We start from the raw sequence: 22,486 nt of genomic DNA on the forward strand, positions 1-22,486 counted from the left end.
TCCTGCGATCCTTCTGCAGAACTGGATGTATTTCACTGTCTCCTTTGACACTGGCACCATGTGATTTGCATAATAATGTTATACCTGTCTGTTGAGTCCAAAACTTAACCATTAATAGGGGTCTTTCAGATTGTGGACTGTTTAAGGAAATGTTTAAAAACGTTGAACCTTAGTTTTATTAAATTTCCATTATTTTTCTGAACAATGCAAAACCTGAGAAGGGTAAATTAGAATGTCAAGGCCAGAAAGACAAAAAACAAAAAACATCAAAACCTGAATGAATGAACCTCCCAAATATAATAATTAAATTTCAGTGCCAAAAGATTGCCTGGCATAATAAACAAGTATCATAATTAAAAAAGGTGATCTCAATTGAATCAGACCCACCATGCAAGTACAGAATCTTCATGGGGTTCAATTCTTTCAAATTTCAGAACACATTTTTGTGAAACTAAGTGCATCTGAAACTGTGAACTATGAACTATGGATTTTCACACCAAATACAATTCGGTCTTCATTTGAGCTCACTGCACAACATGCACGTAAATAAACAGTAACAAGTCAAAGTAATGGGTCAAGGGGTAAGTTTGCTGTTCATTCCATTCCCAAGCATTCTTTTTGTTGTGCTGTTGTTATCAGCTCACACTTACAATATCAACTCAGCGGGCAAACCTTGGTTTTGAGATAAATGGAACAGGGACAAATCTAACTGACAGCAGCAACCCTTAGGTACCCGACCACAGTAATACCTGAACTCGATATTTTCAAACACATGATAGACACCTGATCTTCGCATTAGAAAACAGTGAAAATGAAGCTGAAGAACAGGAAACAGCTTAAAAATAGTTCTACATCTTTACCCCCAACATGCACTCCCTTCCCCATACAAGCGCAGGAGGAAAGACACCGACATTTTTAACCATTTCCCCTCATACGGTCATGCCTTAAAAACAACTTCTTCCAGGTAAAACCAGGATTTACTGGTTCTGGTCATTGTATTGACTGCTCACTATGCAGTTTCCTCTTGGTGAATGGAGACCAAACTTTGCTAAACACAAACTTGGTCACAACTGGGATCCTGAGTTTAGATCATCCCTCAGCTTAATTCTCTGCCCTACACCAACCTCGCTCTCTTAGTGCTACTTATAGTGAAGTTCAGCAGGAACTTCAAGACTGGCACCACATCTTACAATTTGCTAACTGACGGCCTTCCAGATTAGATATTTGAATTCAAGCATTACAAGATCATAGCTGCTGCTTCAGGATATTCAGATAGCAGAGATTACCAATGATTCTGCTGTTCATTTCATCATTCCAACCTTCCATTTCTTTCTCAGGTTGACTGTTTCCCTCAACTCTCCTCTCAAGGAAAAATGATGCACACACTCAAAATTTGACAGCCTGAAACTGTTTGGTTTGCTGAATCATTCCAATATACAGTATTCTGCTTGTTTTCAGATTTCCAGCATAGCAGTATCTTGCCTTTTCTTCCTTTTTTAAAAAAAGGGAAATTTTACTTCTTTCAAGGTGGTCAGATTTTTTTTTAAATCCAATTTTTTGAAAACATTTCTATTTAACAAGTTCAGAATGCGAAATCTTGAACATCAGAGGATGCTGCATTTCAATTGACTGAGTTGCATAATCTCAACCTTCAAATCAATCTTATTTCTATCTATACATTGTCAGTTTTCCATTATTAATCAAAAATAATGTTCATTATGAAAGCCAAACTCAGTTATGAAATGCTGATTTTTCGTCTCTTCTGGCTGGGTATTCCCAGGCAGAAATTAAGGACTTCAATTCCTGGCATGCCCTGAGATTCCCAATGTGTGCATACAGTGGATCAGGCTATACTCGCTCAGTCCACGGACCCTTTTAAACATTTGAAGTGTCCAGTTATCTGGGTCAAAAGGAGTGTGCCTACAGACTCATGGAACACACAAAGGGAGACCATGGGACCACAGCTACCATGAAAACCTTACTATGATGCAACCATAAAAGTCAAAACATGCACGGAAATTAGGGAGGAAGGAGAAGACGACCTATCCCAAAAAGGTTTCTGGTATAGCAAGCTGCGAGAAATCAAAGCTCAGAAATCCTGGGTGCTAGTGTGTGCAGCCAAGTGTTGAATAAGCTTTTGAGAGCTGCTAATGATCCACCGCAGTGTGAAGGTTTGAGGGGTTGTGAGAGGCCGACAAATAGTATTTGCATATTGCAATAGAGCTGTGAAAAATCAGGGGCATTACAACATCAACAAAGCTAGCTATGAAATTGTCGATTCTGGAGTTGGTATCAAGAATCTGGGGGAATGGAGCCCTCAAAAGCAATGTGAACCACCAATATATGAGCAAACACAGTCTAATGGAACTGAAAAAATGTGTTGCTGGAAAAGCGCAGCAGGTCAGGCAGCATCCAAGGAACAGGAGAATTGACGTTTCAGGCTTGAGACCTGAAGGACTTATGCCTGAAACGTCGATTCTCCTGCTCCTTGGATGCTGCCTGACCTGCTGCGCTTTTCCAGCAACACATTTTTCAGTTCTGATCTCCAGCATCTGCAGTCCTCACTTTCTCCTAGTCTAATGGAGCTACCTTTTGAGGATATTCTGAAGCTAGGCTTTCAAATGAATTCTAAAAAAGGATACCAAGTAGTGTCACCAATGTGTGGGGAGTTCGAGAAATCTGTGGCACATGTCTTGACTGCATTTCCCATTTGATGTGCTCTGGGCTCTTTGACCAGTGTACCTGTACCCCTATTAATTCTAGAGGTTATGCTGTAGACTGATTAGAACTACATTGGTGACCCCGGAATCCAAACAATTATTTTGAGAAAATTTTGCCCTAAAATCCAAACATGTTTTCAGAATCTGAACACCACATACCATTCAGGTCGCACATTGTTTGTTCAGTTTGCCCCGGGAAGTAGTCGAGAAAGCATCTCTCATCTGTCCATTACTAGTTTACCTCGTGTTTTCACCTTGATTTGTGCTGTTTTTTTTTAAAATTATCACCCTTGTGCATTCACCATGAAGAGCAGTGGAGCAAATAAGTGCATTCACCATTAGCGCTCTTCACTAAGGTAAATGAAGTTATTTTCATGTTAGTGCTTTTATTATTACTTGATATTTAGGTCATTTACTCATCTTATTTTACCTTAACCATGTGTATTTGCAATTAAAAAGTGTCTTGGAAAATGTTTTTTTTGGGGTCCAGAAATGGGATTAATTCACTTTCCATTATTTCTTGTGGGGAAGTGTGTTTCGGAATCCAAACTTTTCGCAATCCAAACAGCCTCCTGGAACGAATTAAAGTCGGATTCCGAGGCACCACTGTATTGTGGCTTTGTGTAATGAAGTTCAATTTGGTTTATTCAAAACCATGGAACCTGTGGCTTTATTTTCTAAGTTACATGCCTGTGATCTCAAAAGTTGACTTTTTGCAAAAGCCCTCACCTCCATTCTTCATGAACCTGTACATCTGGAAGCTGTCTGTGATAACTGAGCAATGTTGTGATAGCTATAGCGCTTCAATAACAGCACAACTAAAATATTTTGCAGTACCCAATTATATTTTTGTCAACCAAGATGATGTGAATCTCCCCAGGGCCTATAACCTACTGAGGGACCTTACATTACTTAATGGTAAGTGGTGACTAACAAAGTTAATATTCCTTAATTAGCATTTTTGATTTACCAGTGACACATGCTTCTGGTAGGTGTTGGATGACACTAATTTTGTTATATTTAAGTCTTGAAATCATTTTAGAACATATGATATGTCTTAAACAGATCTCAATGCATGTGCCATAAAATGCCAATAATGATCACTAGTTGAGGTATAAAACACAGCATACTGATTAGAGTCAAACAGCAACAAATGTATTCAATTAATAAGTACATATGGAGGAGCTTGTTAGTGCTCACAAACAGTTACAGCCACAGCACCCTAATTTATTCCAATGAATTACTTTTTCCAATAAACAAAGCCATAAGGAAATGAAGACTAGTAAAGATTTGTTATTCAGATCAATGATTGTCACTAGAGGAAGTTTAAAAAAAATTGTAGTCTCCAAAATAGTCTGAGAGAAATATCACTATTTCCTTGTAATTTAGTGTGGTTGGAATGTGGACTAGAACACAGTGGAAGCATATCAACATTTACAAGTTGGCTACTTCTCTGGACTGACTTTGTGAAAGGACTATTTGATCATGAGGCATTGTTAGTACATAGTTGTTCAACTGAAATGTAGCGTCCCGAACAATTCAGTAGTTTGAGAGATGCCTTTAGGTGCAAGTTTAGATTATATTTTTGGTGGCTTCCAGCTACAAAACTCATTTTGAAATAACATGATCTGCTTCTTGCTGATGGGATGGAGCAGCCAGAGCATGGAACCATTCTGCATTGCTAGCAAACCGGAAAAGCCAAAGCTAGAATGCTGTAGTCCCACATCCAACTTGTACTCCTTACAAGCACAGTTTCTTACTGATGTACAGGACCAGTCAAATTGAAGAGGCAAAAAAATTTAATAATTCGGTTGGTTACAAAATGTGTTCCAATATAAATCTTCTGAAGCAGAGACTAAACTTGTGCTCCTACAGCACCATGTCATGTGACTTAAACAGATCTCCATGCAGGTGACAAAATGGCAATATGACCACTACTTGAGGTAAGAATGTTGGGCCAGATACTATAAGTAGCATCAGTTGTTCTATAAATAACTTCATACAATCTTAAATATCCTTCTACCCAATAGGTATAATACAGGCTTGTCACTTAAAAGCAACATCACCAAAACTTCTATCCCCTCACATTTTAGACAAAATACTTTATATTTGTATAAATCTGTTTACTAGGCTGTAGTAGCTTGCCGTGATTCTTCAAAAAAAAAAATACTGCTTCATAGTGTCTGATACTGCATAAGCCTAATAGCATATTTTTGGCTGTTGTTCAATACTTCAGTCATTAGCCACATACAAGAGACAATCCGTGAACAACCAGAATGCTGGTCCAAGGCTGTGAAACAATTTGACAGCTGGCGCCGGTAATAAATCAGTGTCTTCTCCATTGATAGCATGTTTTAGCAGTTTCAATAGGTAAATTAGATTTGTCTGTTGGCCTAACTGTATGTTACATTCAATCACAACAATAAACCAATAACTTGAACCTGGTTAAGTTTTAATTAATCAAGTCATTAAATAAAAAGTTTTGAGCTTTCCATTCTGATCACAGCAGCAATTATAATTGAGAAGAGCTGGAAAGTCTCATCAAAAGGTAAGCTACTGGAGTAAAAATGCTGACTGATAACTTAATGGTTCAGCCCCTCATCACTAACTTAAGGTGGCAGATATATCCAGAGTATTCCCTCTTTCAAGATGCACATCGTGATTTCACAACAGTAGCCATAACAAAAAAATGTTTTCAAAGTGTAAACTAGTTTAGGAAAAAAACCTTAATCTAGAAAAGGCGAGACTATTTTCAGAAATTTAACAAATTATTTTTCATTCCTATAGGATTCAAGAAGATTGAAGTAAAAAAGGAAAAATGCTGACCCATAGAAAGCGACAAATGTAATTATGAATGTTGTAGGTAGGCAGGATGTGAAGTCCCAAACACTTTTTAAAAATGAAGGTATCTTCCTAGAGAAGATTTGAGTCTCTCGAAAACCAAATCTGACAAGGCAATGGTTGCTCAACATCTTGCAATAAAACAAGCTTGAGTTGGCAGAAGAATGCATGATGATTGGAAATAAAAATAGTTGATACATGATGGGCGATAGTCCTGCCTTCACAAAGGGAAATGGAAGTTAAGTAGGCACGATATTTCTGACAGGTTAGCAGAAAGTTACTAAATATTCAATGACTGTCAGAGATGTACAGCATGGAAACAGACCCTTCGGTCCAACCCGTCCTTGTGGACCAGATATCCCAACCCAATCTAGTCCCACCTGCCAGCACCCGGCCCATATCCCTCCAAGCCCTTCCTATTCATATACCCATGCAAATGCCTTTTAAAATGTTGCAATTGTACCAACCTCCACCACTTCCTCTGGCAGCTCATTCCATACACTTACCACCCTTGGTGTGAAAAAAGTTGCCCCCTAGGTCTCTTTTATATCTTTCCCCTCTCACCCCAAACCTATGCCCTCTAGTTCTGGACTCCCAGACCCCAGGAAAAAGACTTTGTCTATTTATCCTATCCATGCTCCTTATAATTTTGTAACCCTCTATAAGGTCACCCCTCAGCCTCCGATGTTCCAGGGAAAACAGCACAGAGCTTAGAAAGAAAATCAAGACTTGCATTTACCTAGTGCTTTTTTATGACCATAAGATCGCAAAGCACTTTATGGAGAATGATGTACTTTTGAAATGAAGTGTAGGCATTGTTCTAATGTAGGAAATACTAGTCAGTCAAATGCGAAGCAAATTCCCACATCACCATTCAGGTATTGTATTCCCCAAATGCTATCTTTACAACAGAAACATACTGCTCTCCAGGGAAGTGTAGGTTGTATGAGAGAGAATTAATAGCTGCCTTAAAATAAGGTGCTGGCTGCCTAACATACACTATCACACCCCAAAGCTGAAAAACAACCTTTCAAACCATTAAAAAAAATTCAGGCTAAAAATCAGGCAAGCTTACCTACAAGATTTATAATTGCAAGGAAGCAAAGAATACAAAACACTTTCAACTTCTTGAAGACTGCGAGTTTGAGCCTTAATTAGTTTTAGCATCTTTTAACTGAGTCTTCAATAACAATCTGCCTCTCGGTGGAATACCATTCAAAATGGTTTGAGTTTTCAAACATAGACATACCTCCTTGATTAAATGACTCAAAACAGGGCTTGCTCCAATGTTATTGCGTGCTGTCAAAACACAGCAGTTCCAGATGGAAGTATAAATTATAGATTTAAAAAATATATTAAGCAAATATCTGTCAAGCTCACTGTTTATTTTTTAAGATGCACTTTCACACTTCAGAGAAAGTAGCACTGCCTTTATTTTAGAAGTTTGGTAACAACTGGGAATATTTTCGGCGAAGCCTGTTGACCACTTGCTAAAGGAAAGGGGATTAACTCAAGTCACAAGGATTCTCTCGTCAAGAGCAAGAACTGCCATGCAAGTACAGCCAAATGGTTTAAAAAAAAAGCTGCTTCAGGCATGAGCACATCCATCGGGGGAAAAAGAAATTCGACAAAACTTTCCAAGATACATATTCAACAAAATATCAAATTAACCAACTAATAACTATTCATACCAAAAACTTGTTAGTTCTCCTTTTCACTCCATGCTATACTTCACTCTTAGCCAAGAATACCAAAAGGCAATGTACTCCCAGGTTTCTAACAACATCCTTTCATAATTAAGCTGTTAAAAGACTTACACAGGGTGCCTGCAGCATCTTGCTTTGTCCTGCTGTGTGGAAGCAAAGAGCCACTGATCATTATTTCTTTGTAGCAGAAACAAGATCAAGAAGCTCCCTTTTGGGGACACAGCGTGGAAAGTTGAAGGCGAGGAGGGGAAGTGATACTAGATGCTCCACTTCCCTCACCTCTAAAAAGGCCAAAAGAAATCAATAAGCCACTTCTCCAATATTCACGTCAAAAATTATTGATTTTACTAAAGTTTTCAAAATTTAGTAGCCAATATTCCAAAGGTAAAAAAATCCAGGATCAGGAAAGAACTGGAAGATGAGGTGTAAACAACAGACTGGAACCAAGAGATAGGCAGAATTTGCAGCTCATGAATGACAGAAGGTGCAGGGAACAAATGGCAACTCCACTCAAGTGGTACAGTGAAATGCAGAGAAAATAGACTAAAGGACAGCTACTAAAAGAAAATAAGGACATTTAAATCCTATTTTCCATTCCTGTGGATGATAACAACAAGCAAACCATCTTTCAGATTTCCCAAGACAGTTTATGAGAGGGGGAATCAGGGAGCAGGAGTACAGTTAAAGTTAAGTGACCTGAAAGAAGGTGCCATCCTATCTGAAAGTGAACTTAGAAAACTCAGATGGCATTCTACTTTGAACCAGACAGTTCAGGCAAGTCCACAGACATATAGATAAGAATTGACAAAAATCAATACAGGAAATCATAAGTAATTCTGTAAATACTCAGTAGGTTAAATACTATATGTGGAGACAGAGAGAAGCAGAGTTAATGTTTTAGGCAGTGACCTTTCACACCATCATTCTGGTGAAAGTAATTGACTTAAAACATAATTGATTCTCTCTCCACAGATTCTGCTGGAAAAAAATGTACAGATGGCTGGAGATACACTCCTCTCTTTGAAGTGCAAGACTATGCTCAAGTACAATTCCAGATGTCGCAGCTGCCCCTTGGCTGCCTCACACAAGTGGCATGTTTCCAAGTGTAAAGTAAGACAATAAATGCTGGCAACCTATTCAAGTCTGCTAGGTATCACAATTTGATCCTGGCCTAGAAAAGCAATGGAGGAGGAAGACAATTTTTCAAAAATTCAGTAAGTTTGCATTATAAATTGACACTTCTGAAGAAAGCAGTTTGCTAACTTAGGTATGGGAATCAAGGTGATACATGTGATTAACTAATCAGTAAATAAATTAACAATGGATGGTGTACCAGATAAAATTAACACTAAGGCATTCATTTACTCTCAACCTTCAAGACAACTACAGACAACCTCTCAAAGAAATGCCCATCACAAGCAAAAATCTCTCCAAATGAGAGATCTTACCATGTATCATTGTGTAAATAGGACAACTATTTATAGGACTAAATGTCCCAGTAATATGGGCAACATCTAAACCTGCTTTCAACCAAAACCAGAGTTTGTCTTTTCTCTTCAGCTCTGTAACCTGCGTCACTGCAGATTCCACTATATCTTAAATATTGTACAATATCTCAAACTCAACAGCACCTCTTCCTGGGCTACTGGAGTCCAGAATCTTGGCTTTGAACAGAAACAAGGAGGGATTAGGGTAGTTTAGTCACCGCTACTTAAATTGCACACAGACAGCAACCACAGCATTCCATTCAAAAACTTCTCCCTGTTACTTCAAGAAATTCAATTAGACAAGCGTAATCTGTCTTTGGGACTTCTGTACAAGCACGATATTTAGTCATGGAAAGTCATTTGATCTGTTGTACCATACAACAGATCTCTAGGAGGAGTAGCTACAGGCCAAAGATTTCTCGTCATTGAAGAGCACAAACTAAAAATTGAATAAGGCCCATTAGTGAGTTCAAGAATTGTGGTGTGCATTTACTCCACACCTGATCAAGCTCATGTAGGGAATGCATAAACTTGGCGTTGCCTGCTGTTCCCAAGCTGACCAGGGAACAGGAAATTTCCTTGAAAGTGATGGCACTCTTCTCCATGACTCTAAGTGCAGCCTAGTTCTCACTGTAGAAATGCTGCGCTCATGTAGCTCGGTAGTAGAGGCGAGTCATGAGCCATTTGTAGAGTGGTTAGGTTTTGATGAACAGCCCTCTGGTTTGATATTGTCGTTTGTAGATGGTGGGAACTATTGACTGGCACACAATACAAGCCAGATATCAGGCATTCACCAAAATGACTTGCAGTGAAAAGTCACAAATCAATGACAGAGTCAGAGATGTACAGCATGGAAACAGACCCTTCTGCCCAACCCGTCCATGCCAACCAGATATCCCAACCCAATCTAATCCCACCTGCCAGCACCCGGCCAGATGTCCCTCCAAACCCCCCCTATTCATATACCCATCCAAATGCCTCTTCAATGTTGCAATTGTACCAGCCTCCACCACATCTGCTGGCCGCTCATTCCATACACGCACCACCATCTGCGTGGAAAAAGTTGCTCCTTAGGTCTCTTTTATATCTTTCCCCTCTCACCCTAAACCTATACCCTCTAGTTCTGGACTCCTCGACCCCAGGGAAAAGACTTTGCCTATTTATCCTATCCATCCCCCCCATAATTTTGTAAACCTCTATAAGGTCACCCTCAGCCTCCAACGCTCCAGGGAAAACAGCCCCAGCTTGTTCAGCCTCTCCCTGTCGCTCAGATCCTCCAACCCTGGCAACATCCTTGTAAACCTTTTTTGAACCCTGTCAAGTTTCACAACAGCTTTCCAATAGGAAGGAGACCATAATTGCACACAATATTCCAACAGTGGCCTAACCAATGTCCTGTACAGCCGCAACATGTCCTCCCAACTCCTGTACTCAATACTCTGACCAATAAAGGAAAGCATACCAAACGCCTTCTTCACTATCCTATCCACCTGCGACTCCACTTTCAAGGAGCTATTTCATATTCAGGAAGTGGAACCTTTTCCAGTTTTCTACTCTCAGAACCATGTAGGTGTGTAATCCAAGGCTCCCTGCACCACTGGAAAGCTAGTTACTTCTACAAAGCCAGACCAGATATCCTTGCTAAGAGAAAAAAAATTAAGGCCCTCTCCGAACAGAGATTCAATCACCGTCCAGTTGCCCAGTGAACTGAGGAATGTTGGCAGCATAGCTGGCAGCAGCCTGGAAAATCCTGATGTGGACAAATGAATGGTGATCCTGGTAGCACCACCGTTTACAATGCTGTATGACCATCGGTCTAGTTGGAAGTGTTGGTACAGATCAGCAACTCACTCCTTGATGAAGTATAGCCACCTTAGACGCTGTGCCTGGATAACAAAGTGAAAGTTATAATCAAACTCATCCGTAGGTATAACCTTCTGTTGAGAGCCACTCTCCTCCTTTTTCTGGAGAACAGGGTCCCCTCTCTGGTATATGTTAAGTTCACACTACAGCCCCATAAACAAGAGCAAGTTTTCTTCTGTTGAATACTATTCTTCCTTGACTCAACTTACGCAATTCTCAATAGGATAGTATTTCCACTAACTCAACAGCAGAGAAAATTCAAAAGTACCACACCAGTAAATTCTATGCTGATCCCTTTAAATAATGCTGTTGGCGAGTGGTGGGAAGAATTTGTGCATTGCACACTCGTTTATCTGTACATTTATAATAAAAGGCTCTACCAGAACTTGCGAGCTTTACAGTAACAAACAGGGCACCAAATGGGGATTAAATGGAGTCATATCCATCCTCCCTACATGATTCCAGCAGTTACACAGAGTTTGTGTTTGCAACAGCTTTTCTAAGGCTTATTCTAAACTCCAGGCTCTTTGAGCACCAAAATCAGCAGTACCACAAAACCAGACTTTACGGCCTATGCTTCTATATTTGTGTTATTAACTGGGCTGCCCTATAACCAGGTTGGAGGCACCATAAATACTTTCAATTCCTTGCATTAGCTATTTGACAGCTTCAGGTTCACAGTAGCTACTGAACTAAGTATTTCTAACCTAATAGTTGTATTGTCAATAAGGGCTCAGTAAAATGCAAACATGGGCTTGTGAAATTTGTGCAAATTGGAGTAAAAGGAGTTAGCAAGACTATCAAAAGGTTAATTCAATACTAGGGCGACAAACTGATGGGTACAGACCTGTAACCAACAGAAGGAAAAAAAAGCCATTAAAGCTGCTTTGGTATTGTGTGTCATAGTTGCTAGTGTCACCAGTTCTAAATGCACATGCTTCTCTTGGCTGGCAGCAACCCCAAAGGAAATGTTCCAGAGTGACAAGGGCAGCTGCTGGAAAGACTTGGTTTGGAAAAAAACAATTGCAAATCTATATTGGTTCACTACAGGCAACCTCTTTACTATGGAGGAACTCTTGAGCTACACAATCTGAAAGCTCAGTACAACTGGATTGCATTAGATTGACCAAAAATGAATCATGAACCACAAAATATTCATTTAATTTAAAAATTTAACAAACTTATTGTGGATCCTGAGTGCCTACCACAATCTTGTCAGTCAGTAGTATCTGTTATAAAGTGCTATTCTATGATTTTGCCAGAAATGACAAAATGCAAATATAACATTTACAGTGTTACATAACCAACTATATACTATTGCCTACAGGTAGAAAAATTAAGATTATTCTTAAAAAAAACTTGGAAGTGACTTCTTAGAAAGTCAGCATTAGTTTTTGGATCTATGCTGAATGCTTCACAGAGGTCAAATGAATGCTGGGTGGCTTCTCTCACTAAAGCTTTCTTATCTGAAAAAGATTGACTTGAATTATTGTGTTTCCCTCTCTGTAGATCTGGTTTGACAAACATTTTCTGATTCTATTATAAGTAAACGCATTGACTGCCACAGCTTTCAAAATGATCGTGTCAATCACCAACATGTTGGGGGATCAGCTTAGCTCAGTTGGCTTGCGAAGCAATGACAAAAGCATAGGTTCAGTTCTCACACCGGCTGAAGTTACCATGAAGGAATCTTCTTCTCAACCACTCCACTCACCTGAGGTATGGTGCTCCTCAGGTTAAATCACCACCAGTTATCTCTTCCTAATGACAGCGCAGCCCTATGGTCTGGTAAGATGATGCCAACTTGACTACATGTTGCAATTGTTAAGAATTAAATTGACATTATTAAATGCTACTGTTCTGTGCAAAAGGAGCTGTGCAACCATAACTGGGAACTCAGTTCCAAACTGGCTCAGACAAAATGGGTTTAAAATTAACTTTTTGTGCTGGTTGCGAAGATCATATAGATCAATGAAAGTTGCAATGCTTCCTAATGGATGCAGGCTTACAAACACAAAACACTTAAAATGAACAGTTTTGACATTACTTGAGATAGACAGCATGCAAACAAACCCTTTGGTCCAACTGATCCATACTGACCAGATATGCTAAATTAATCTAATCCTATTTGCCAGCATTGGGCCCATATCCCTCTAAACACCACCTATTCGCATAGCCATCCCAATGCTTTTTAAAATGCTGCAATTGTATCAGCCTCCACACATCCTCTGGCAGCTCATTCCATATATGCACCACCTTTTTGCTTGAAAATGTTGGCCCTTAGGTCCCTTTTAGATCTTTCCCCTCTTCATATATAAACCTTAAGTCGGGCCATGAAGGGACGAAGTAGGTACATGAAATGCAATCCCCCATCAAACAGCATGCCAGCATTTGAGGATATGTCAACTATCTCTTCACTGTTCAGTGACTCGGACTGATAAGTAAGTGTAGAGATGCAGGTGAGGATCAGGATTTATGGTGAAACCACCTCAACAATTAAATAACAAAGTTGTAGTCTTGCCTAACATCAAGGAATCATTTAGATTAAGTACCAAAAAGGGAGCCATTGGAACCACTCACTAGCTCCTGGAGGGCAGAAAAGCTTGGAACGGCAGAGTTGAAGCAGTAACTGTTCACTAAAGTATTGGAACACATACTGCAAAAATACATTTTTTTTTACATTTCCATCAGGAAAATATCAAAATTTTTTCCATCTAAAGAAATTTAATTACCTTCTGTTGAGACTGGGCAAAGTACACTTCAGCAAACTTCAGAACCAGCACATAGTCGCCTTCCTCTTTAATTGGAATATCGTATCCAAAGGTTTCTTCATTGTAGCGCTCAGTTTGATACAAAACTTGATCTTCGGGCACTGACCGAAAAATTGGCAATCTCATTCCATAGTCTGATGCTTGAGAACAAAGGGAGAAGTAAAGGCAAGAAGTTACATTAAATTCAAAAATATAATACAGGTTTTAACTTACTATCTCCTAACCAGTCAACTGAAGCATTGATTTCCTTTTCTTTCAAATGCCACTGAGCACTTTGGGCCATGTAATTAACTAATAAGCAAATCTAAGATTCCAAATCAGTCCAATTATGTGGCCAATAGTAGGCATAGTCAAGCGCAAGAACTTGCAGTTCTGTAGTGTTTTTCAATATTTCAGAACCTTTCAAAGTGCTTGCAACCAATTTAATTTTTTTTTACTGTAGTCATTTGTTGGAAATGCATGAAAAATGAATATGCGAACAGTGTGATATAATTTTTCAGTGATGCTGGTTGAGAGGAAAGTATTAGCTGGAACATTCCCACTCTTCCTCCACATGGTTCAATAAGAGGGAACTTTTACATCCCACCCCTCAAGCAAAGGGCAAAAGTGGCCTTGGCTTAATGCATCATCTAAAAGAATACACATGGCTGACAGCTCCGCTACAGTAAAGTGCAAGCATTAATTATGAGCTGAAGTTTCAGAAACAAGACTTGAACCCACAGTCATCTGATTCAGTTGCAAGAGCTATGAACTATGTCTGTCAACCTGCATATGCCTTCCAGCAGAATTAAAAATTGCGCTAAGTCCAACTTTAAGTTTAGGAAGCAAACCAAAACCCTAAAAAACACAAGAAAAACAAAACATGGCACAAGGACTATTCAACGCGACAAAGTATAATAGTTTGAAAGAAGGCAACACAGGGCAAATATTTTTCTCTATTTTCAATTTAGATGCAAAGGAGCTGCAAATGGCAGAACATTAAAGTTTAATGCTTTGTGAAGCACCAGAACAAATCTTTGTCTCAACATTACAGCAATAAACAAACTTCTCAAAAGACAGAAGATTGTCATAACTAAAGATTGCCATAACCCAAGAACAAGGTCACCCCAGTTTCACCATCTCAATTTTTACATGGCATGCATTTGGTGTAAAGTACTAGTTGACAGTTCCAGGACACTGCCACAAGACCAGCATTGTAGTCACTGATGGAGTTAAGGTAAAGAATAATAACAGAAACAAGGTTTGTCAGTTTCTAGAATTTTGTTGCAGTGTGCAACATGAACTGTAATATAACAAGTGACAATGAATGCTTTTCTTCAAGGGTCCAAATGTAAAATGTCAGGTAACTCTCATCTGTGATAAAGCAAGGGCTCTTGTGGCACAGGAGCAGCACCCCTACCCCTGAGGCAGGAGATTTCAGTTCAATTACAAACAACTGGAGCAGTTGGAATAAAATCTGAGCAAGGCAATGAGAAATTCTCTCACTGGGCAAGTACAAATTTCAGTGGCTGGGTCAATTGAACAAGTGTGACAAAACCAGAGAAATATTGCTGGGGAGGACTGCATGCCAGAGAGGAAACCCACCTGAATTTAGATGCCTGAAATTAATGGATTTAAATTGGAGGGGCTCCCTCCTCAGTACCTAATAGTTCCCAAATCTTCTGCTATTCACCATTCCTGTAATTCAGCAGGCACAGCAAGTAAGAGAATCTACTACTCACTGCCTGACCGACATATAATAAAACCCACTTGGCTTGGAGGTACTCAATAATACCTTCATGGAGCTAAATGCATTAAGGAATGGAAAACAAGAAAAAATAACAATGTCCACTTAAATCCATTTGAAATAGATTGAAAATTCAAATAGGAAATAAACATTGGCTGTATAAATGTGGAAGGTACATGGTGAATAAACAGAATACACACTGGGGACAATGTGGTTTACAGAAAATAAACCACTCGTGTTGCAGCCGCCATACCTCAGTTATGCCTGTGCAACCGGCGCCACTCCACTTTCGGTAAACCACTGGTCCCCGGTGTGTATCCTCTACAGAATTTATATGGAGTCGAGTCTGGATCAAAGCCAAGAGACAAAATATTCAGAGGCAATGTTATTGAAGTACTTCCTCAAACAGATGAATATTTGGGCATTCAAATATTCATTTTTGCCCAAGATCTGGGAACAAATCAATTAAATTTTAATATGCTTCCTATATACTTATTATTCAAGATAAACTAGTAGCTGCACCTTTCAATGTTGACCTACTAAACTATTAGCTAACTAGTACACTTGTCACAATTTGCCCCATTCATCCATCATTGATTTCTTAGTGTGCAAAGGCAGCATGATTTTTCACCAAGTATAACTGCCTACTCCCCACTGAATGTTGTATTTGTCTATGGATCCAAAGTATGATGCTAACCCTTAAAACTAGGTTCCATCAGATTTAGGCTGAGGCAATGATGACAATACTAAAATTGACCAAGTGGGATTCCATCTTCTGTAGTGGCTGAAGATGGGTTTGTTTGCCTCCTTCCACAAAAGGCAGAACAGCAACACTCACTGCCTCGTCTCCTCGTACCTAAAACAACTTTGGTGAATCAGAAGATGGCCAGATACCTTACCAAGTAAAAGCCAACACCAACAAAAGTCAGTACATTGAAATGGGGAGAATGATCAGTAAGGAAGGGGAGAAAAGGAGACCAAAAAGAGGAAAACATGAGAGGCTTTTGATTCACACGAAGACTACATTGTTATTTTGAGATATCTGAAACTAGAAGAGAATACGCTTTATAAAAATACAGCCTTAACATGCAATACTGAAATCAGAACAATGCATCCCACCTTAGGGCAAAGCATAATTCAACTGAATGTTCAGCAATGAACCTAAACCATTTGAGAACTAAAATGCCTACATGTAATCTTTTACTATGAAATGGAGAGAGATGTTATAGAGTGAAGTTCATTCAGACTAATCCACTGGCAAACCTGTGCAGCAGGTTTTACAAGTCACATCACTGGTGGTGTCCCTGTTTCAGATATTCACAGGTCATACTGCGTAAAATCCACAAGTTTTTTTGTATATTCAACATACGCACAGGATTAACTTGTAAATTAGCTGAGTGAAAAGAGTAAAAGGGGGTTAAGTTATAAGAGTGTAGAACAAGAAACAGCAATTGATGTCTCCAGTATGAGGTTTTATCGATTGCAAGACAAACTAGGAAGATCTGCTAGAATCCCAAAATGAATGTCAGTAAGATTAATTAAGCCAAGGTGACTCAACATCAACACCCACACTTATAAAGAGATGTTCAATGCTACTTTGCTTCCTTGCATGAAGGAAATGCAAGTGCCTAACTGGAAAAATAAGGCTAATGTACAGGTCTGCATAAACAGATAAAATGGTGTGAAATCAGACTTTCAATGTCAGTGGACAATTCAAAAGTCAGTATACTATGCTCTAACAAGAACGAGTGATAAGATTATGGGCTATAAACTGATAAACACTCTGCCATTGATAACATTTCAAAGCACATTTAAATTTCAGAGCTCCCTATCAGCAACTTTTCATCTGGATTTTAGTAAATATAAACCCCATAATCTTACAGCACAAGAGGACATTAGGCCTGATTCGCTTGTGCCAGTTCTTTCAAAGAGCAGTCTAACGTAATTCCACATTCTGGATTTTCCACGTAACATAACCCTGACCATTTTTTTTCCAGCTGTTAATCCAAAGTTTCAGTACCAGCTGAAATTTAGTTACCTCACAGAATGTCGAAACCTGGGCCATAAACTAGGAATAAAGTCTGATTGACACAGCGTGGTCCATTTATCAGTGAACCATTAGGTGGCTTTTCAAGATAACATCTGCAGAACTGACATAAAATGCTTTTAGTTCTACCAATGGGCTGCAGAACCGAGTCACAGGATTTCAATCGGTGAGTTGTAAAGTTTTATCACAATGCATCCTAAAGGATGACAATATGCCCTTAGCATACTAGATAAGACATAACAATTTGTAACAGTAGTCAGGCAATACTTAGTATCTTTTGATATATTACAGGATTACATATTCAATGTAGTTTTATCAACACTGAAACCAAATTTACAAGGGATTGAGTTTTTCAAGTAAAAATGTCCTGGTCATAAACAGCTGCAGCTCTGTCCATCTAAATTTCAAATGACGCTTCCTCTTTTAGAGTTATCTTGGTTACAGCTGTTCCTATTATGCAAAATAAGAGAGAAAAACTATTATTGTGCAGTACCAAGGAGACCTAATCATATTTTTCTTATTTCAGGGCTGTTCCAAAGCTCTGTTCTTACTCACCAAATTCAAAGTTAGAATAGTTTCTTGACTTGATCTAAAGATAGCATGTGACAAGTATCAGCTAACTATATTTGTCAGATCAAAAATAAATTCTGCAAGACACTGCGTTACGGAGTGAAACTCTCTCTCCTGAAATCTCCAGGACCTCATTTCAAATCCAATGCTGATTAAGAGATAAATGTCTCCTGTACCCTAGGAACCTAACATTAAAGTAGTTTGGGTTAGCTTCAAGCAAGCTCATAACAGACACATGCCTTCAACATCAGTACCTAAATTAACAATTTCATTGCAAGATAGTCAGTACAGTAAATGGGGAAATGTCACACTGTTGCACACATTATTAAATTTTTGAGATGAGGGTTAAGGAGGGCAAGGGGATCTGTATTAATTACCCAAATGTGCGATATCAGATTTGCAAGCATTTGATGTAAATACTTAGCTGGAATAGAAAATTATTCTGTCAACCAGCACCAATATCATTCACACTAACTCTTCCACAACAAGAAAACAAAAAAAAATGCCTTCATACCATCTATACCACTATTATAATGCCCTAAATATCTCAAACACAGGACCTAACCTTACTGCTTTGATATTGAGGACATTTCTACTAGGAGCTTGAGTACACAGCACAACCAGTGAAGCTCACAATATTTCACATTGTAAAATAAAGTATTACTTCTTTATGAATTACAAATATTTTGGGCCATTCCAAACTAATTGTTAAAAGATCATGAATACACCATGTTTACATTTCTAAAAAGGGTAGTCCAAACATAAAATGAAAAGACAGCATGTTCCATACCCTCAATGAAATTAGTGGTAACCACAGTACTTCAAACAAGTTGGCCAGGAAAAGTATTTTAACAGCCATGGATAAAATTAGGAGGAAAGTGATATCAAAAATGTAATGGGTTTCTACAGAAATTATTGTCCTTAAAATTCACTTGCAAACATTAATCTGCAAACAGATAGAATTGTTATTAATCAACAATTTTCTTTTGGCAACTCATGCAAGATAATAAAGCTATTAATCAAGTTTTTCCTTGACTATAAGACTAACTTAAACTTTTTCATACAAGAAGAATTTTAATATAGTGCCCCATTAATATCTAAATAATTAAGCCTTTAATAATCACCTGTCTTCATAGCTCACCATGTAATTTCCTCAGGTCACACTTTCCAAAAGATATTATATTAGACACTGCCTGTTTGACAAACATTTTATCTAGTTCATGCACTTAGTAAAATTAAACAAAAGTCAAATTAAACAAAACCTCTTCCTGATTTGGCATAGTATTTTGGCAGTACAGCAGTGATTGGACTTCAAAATAAATTCATTATTCCTAAAGTGCTTTGGGACGTGATGTGGTCATGCAAGATATTAAAAGTCTGCTTTGCTTTTCATTCAACATAACTTGTCAAGTGTTTGTAACTTAAGAACTAAGCCGTAAACAAGCAATTTATTTTTGCCCCAAAAGGTGCTCATTCAATGAATTTGGATTCACACGTGCAACTCTTTCACTCAAAATGATTCAGTCTTCACCAAGATCACATAACCTGGATGGAAAATGGTGGCAATCTATTCAAGAGTCAAGATAGTTATCACTATAACATTCACAGATTCATACACATTACAGTCATTGGTCACTGAAGAGACCAATCTGAACATCTGAAGACATGTAATTCCGCTCCCTCTTACCTTCCAAGCAAGGTCAAATATCAAATGCAACAATACCATAATGGGGATATGTTAACAGTAAATTATTGTGACATAGCACTGACCTTATCATGAATTTAGAGTCCATAGATCAAATAAATAGCAATCTCTGGACGTTTTGAATTCATTTGAATAAGTTCCTACTAACAAGCTATTGTACTGTGAAACACTGAGTCCTATAAATCTTCAGTACAAAGAACAAAGAAAATTTACAGCCCAGGGATAGGCCTTTTAGCCCTCCAAGCCTGAGCCAATCCAAATCCACTGTCTAAATCTATCATCCAATTCCTAAGCATCTGTATCCCCTCTGCTCCCCCATCTACTCATGCATTTGTCCAGATGCACCTTAAATGAATCTACCGTGCCTGCCTCTACTGGCAACGCATTCCAGGCACCTACCACCCTGTGTAGAGGACTTTCCACATGTATCCCCCTTAAAAACTTTTCACCTCTCACCTTGAACACGTGAGATCTCGTTATTGAATCCCTCACCCTGGGAAAAAGCTTATCTGTATCCACCCTGTCTATACCCTTCATGATTTTGCAGACCTCAATCAGGTCCCCTCTCAATCTTAACCTACTCAGCCTCTCTTCATAGTTAGCACCTTCCATACCAGGCAACATCCTCGTAAACCTTCTCTGCACCATCTCCAAAGCATCCACATCCTTTTGGTAATGTGGCGACCAGAACTGTACACCATATTCTAAATGCGGCCGAACCAAAGTCCAGGACAATTTTAACATGACCTGCCGACTCTTATACTCAATACCCCGTCCGATGAAAGCAAGCATACCACATGCCTTCTTGACCACTATCCACCTGTGCAGCCACCGTCAGGGTACAATGGATCTGAGCTCCCAGATCTCTCGGTTCATCAACTTTTCCCAAGGCTCTTCCATTCACTGCATATTTTGCTCTAGAATTAGACTTCCCAAAATGCACCACTTCACATTTGCCTGGATTGAACTCCATCTGCCACTTTTCCACCCAGCTCTCCAGTCTTTCTATATTCTTATGTATTCTTTGACAGTCACCTATGCTTTCTGCTACTCCACCAGTCATCGTGTCATCTGCAAAGTTAATGTATAAATCTACAAGTTCAAGACCTCAGCTGCACGAAATTTGATTTCTCCCATGGAGAAGTTATCCCAAGGCAGGTTAATCCACTCCTCTTGCACAATGCTCATGGCAAGTATTAAAATGCAGGTGGTTGAGCAAGTCACCTGTCTGCATTCCATACAAGAATACCACGTTCACTAGTGGAAGGCGAAGGCATATGATAGAATGGATGCGTGTGTAGAAACGTTTAGCAATGTTCTTCGTGCGGCTATGATAACATTTTGATCTCATGAAACATTTTTATCCCGCACGCTATTAAGAGTCATGTAATTTCAGGCGGTCAGATGCCCCAGAGATCCTCACGAAGCTGCTCTTCAAAGAAGAACGTGCTCACCCTCAAAATAATAAATTTTATAAGTTTGCGGTCATTACAAATTTTTTTTCCGGAAAATGACTGACTAACTTTGGGGAAGTTGATCAGACTTGGCGGGCGAGAGCAGAGCGACCATGTGGCCCGACTAACATGACCCGGCAAACTCCTCCAAGTGCTGCGGCTGCTGGCAGGAGGACGGGGGTTGGGAAAGACGACAGAGTTGCTGGTCACCCACGTTCTGTAACAAACGGGGAACCCAGGGCCTCAATCTGAGCAGCAAAAGATGGGGGGGGGAGAAAAGAGGTGGATTCGTCCCCCAAAGCGAATTGTGTGTCGGGGGGTGAGGAAGAGAAAGAGAGAGAATTCCCCCCCCCTCCTTCATTTTAAAGGGGGTGGGGGTTGGACTCGGACTCCCCCCTCATTTCCTTACAGCCGGCGGATTCTCTCAGCTGGAGTCCCTGGACAAGTCAGGGTTGCTCTGAAGATCAATGAAAAGGTAAAGAAGCACAGAGTGAGGGGGCCAGCAGTGAAACTATCCAGCCGCACAGACACATACACACACACAGGACACCCAGACCCGGCTTACCCCGGCCTATTTTGCCTTCCAGCGGGTCCCTCTTGAAGTGGATGCCGTGGATGTCGGTGTGGGCCTCCCCTCCGGCGTTGATGGCCCAGACCACCTTGTCGCCGTAGCCCGCGACCGCGGCGCCGGGGCAGCAGCGGGCCGTCACCAGGGCGGCCGTGAACAGCCAAAGGCAGTGCGGGCTGCCAGCGCACGGCTTCCCCCTCCTCATCTCGCAGTCACCGGCTCCGGCCTCGGGCGCCACACAAACTGCGCCTCCTCCACCATCCAAATCTACACCGTGGAGTGGGGGGAGGGGAGAGAGGGCTGAGGGGGGGGGGGGAAATAAAACTTTAAAAAATAACTCCCCTCGACAACAATCTTCACATTGAGACCCAGCCGCGGCTCCGATGATTAAATTGTTATTATTTCGTGCTGTGTTAAACCGAATCCTTCCCCCCCTCCTCCTCGCGCTGTGTCTCTCTTTCTCGGGGGCAGTTGGAAGGAGGAGGGGTGAAGAAAGCGGCTCGCCTCTACCTAACCTGATGGGCAGCGGCGTGCCGGGGGGGGGGATTGACAGGGCGCTCAGCCAATAGGGATCGGGGTCGCCACCGGGTTGCGCGGACGGCCCGGCCAATGTGGCCAATCGGCGCCGGGGGCGGGCCTTCGGCTCATCATGTTCGGTTGCACAGGCAGTGCGAGCCTGTTCAGGTGGCAAGTGCCAACCGAATGCGGAAGTAGGTGGACCGGTTCCATTGGCGGCGGGAGGGGAGCGAAGGCTTTGGGTTCGCGCTTTTCCTGAGAGGCCCTTATCACTAAGTGTGGTTTATTCGAGGAGAGGTTGAGATAATTTCACGACACACATTTCTCTGACGTCCCCTCTCGCTTTAAACTCCGCGATCTTGCGCTTACCCCTTGTTTATGTATAGTCAGGATACACCCCTCGTTGAGCAAAATGAGACGGTCGCCAGGAACCAATCAGCGCGATCCAACGCACACTTGTCGCGAGGCATGTTGGGAACGGGAGTCAGTGAGAAAATGAATGAATGAATGAA

At 40.3% G+C, this 22,486-nt stretch overlaps 1 protein-coding gene across 2 annotated transcripts in view; it reads right to left on the bottom strand.

The window, feature by feature from the left end:
* The window catches only part of mlec (malectin), a 37,258-nt gene extending 15,299 nt beyond the window's left edge, over positions 1-21,959 (bottom strand). The window contains exons 1-3 of one of the 2 annotated variants that reach the window (XM_072587250.1): positions 21,456-21,594; positions 15,368-15,460; positions 13,350-13,528 (exon numbers count right to left, since the gene is read on the bottom strand). In XM_072587250.1, the coding sequence (XP_072443351.1) occupies positions 13,350-13,514 (165 nt within the window). In that variant the 5' untranslated portion in view covers positions 13,515-13,528; positions 15,368-15,460; positions 21,456-21,594. Of the gene's footprint in view, positions 1-13,349; positions 13,529-15,367; positions 15,461-21,455 lie in introns of both variants that reach the window. The other variant, XM_072587251.1, reaches the window with a different exon arrangement.
* Positions 21,960-22,486: the final 527 nt, after the last annotated feature.

The sequence above is a fragment of the Chiloscyllium punctatum genome, chromosome 17 (genome assembly GCF_047496795.1).
Source record: "Chiloscyllium punctatum isolate Juve2018m chromosome 17, sChiPun1.3, whole genome shotgun sequence".
NCBI lineage: Eukaryota > Metazoa > Chordata > Chondrichthyes > Orectolobiformes > Hemiscylliidae > Chiloscyllium > Chiloscyllium punctatum.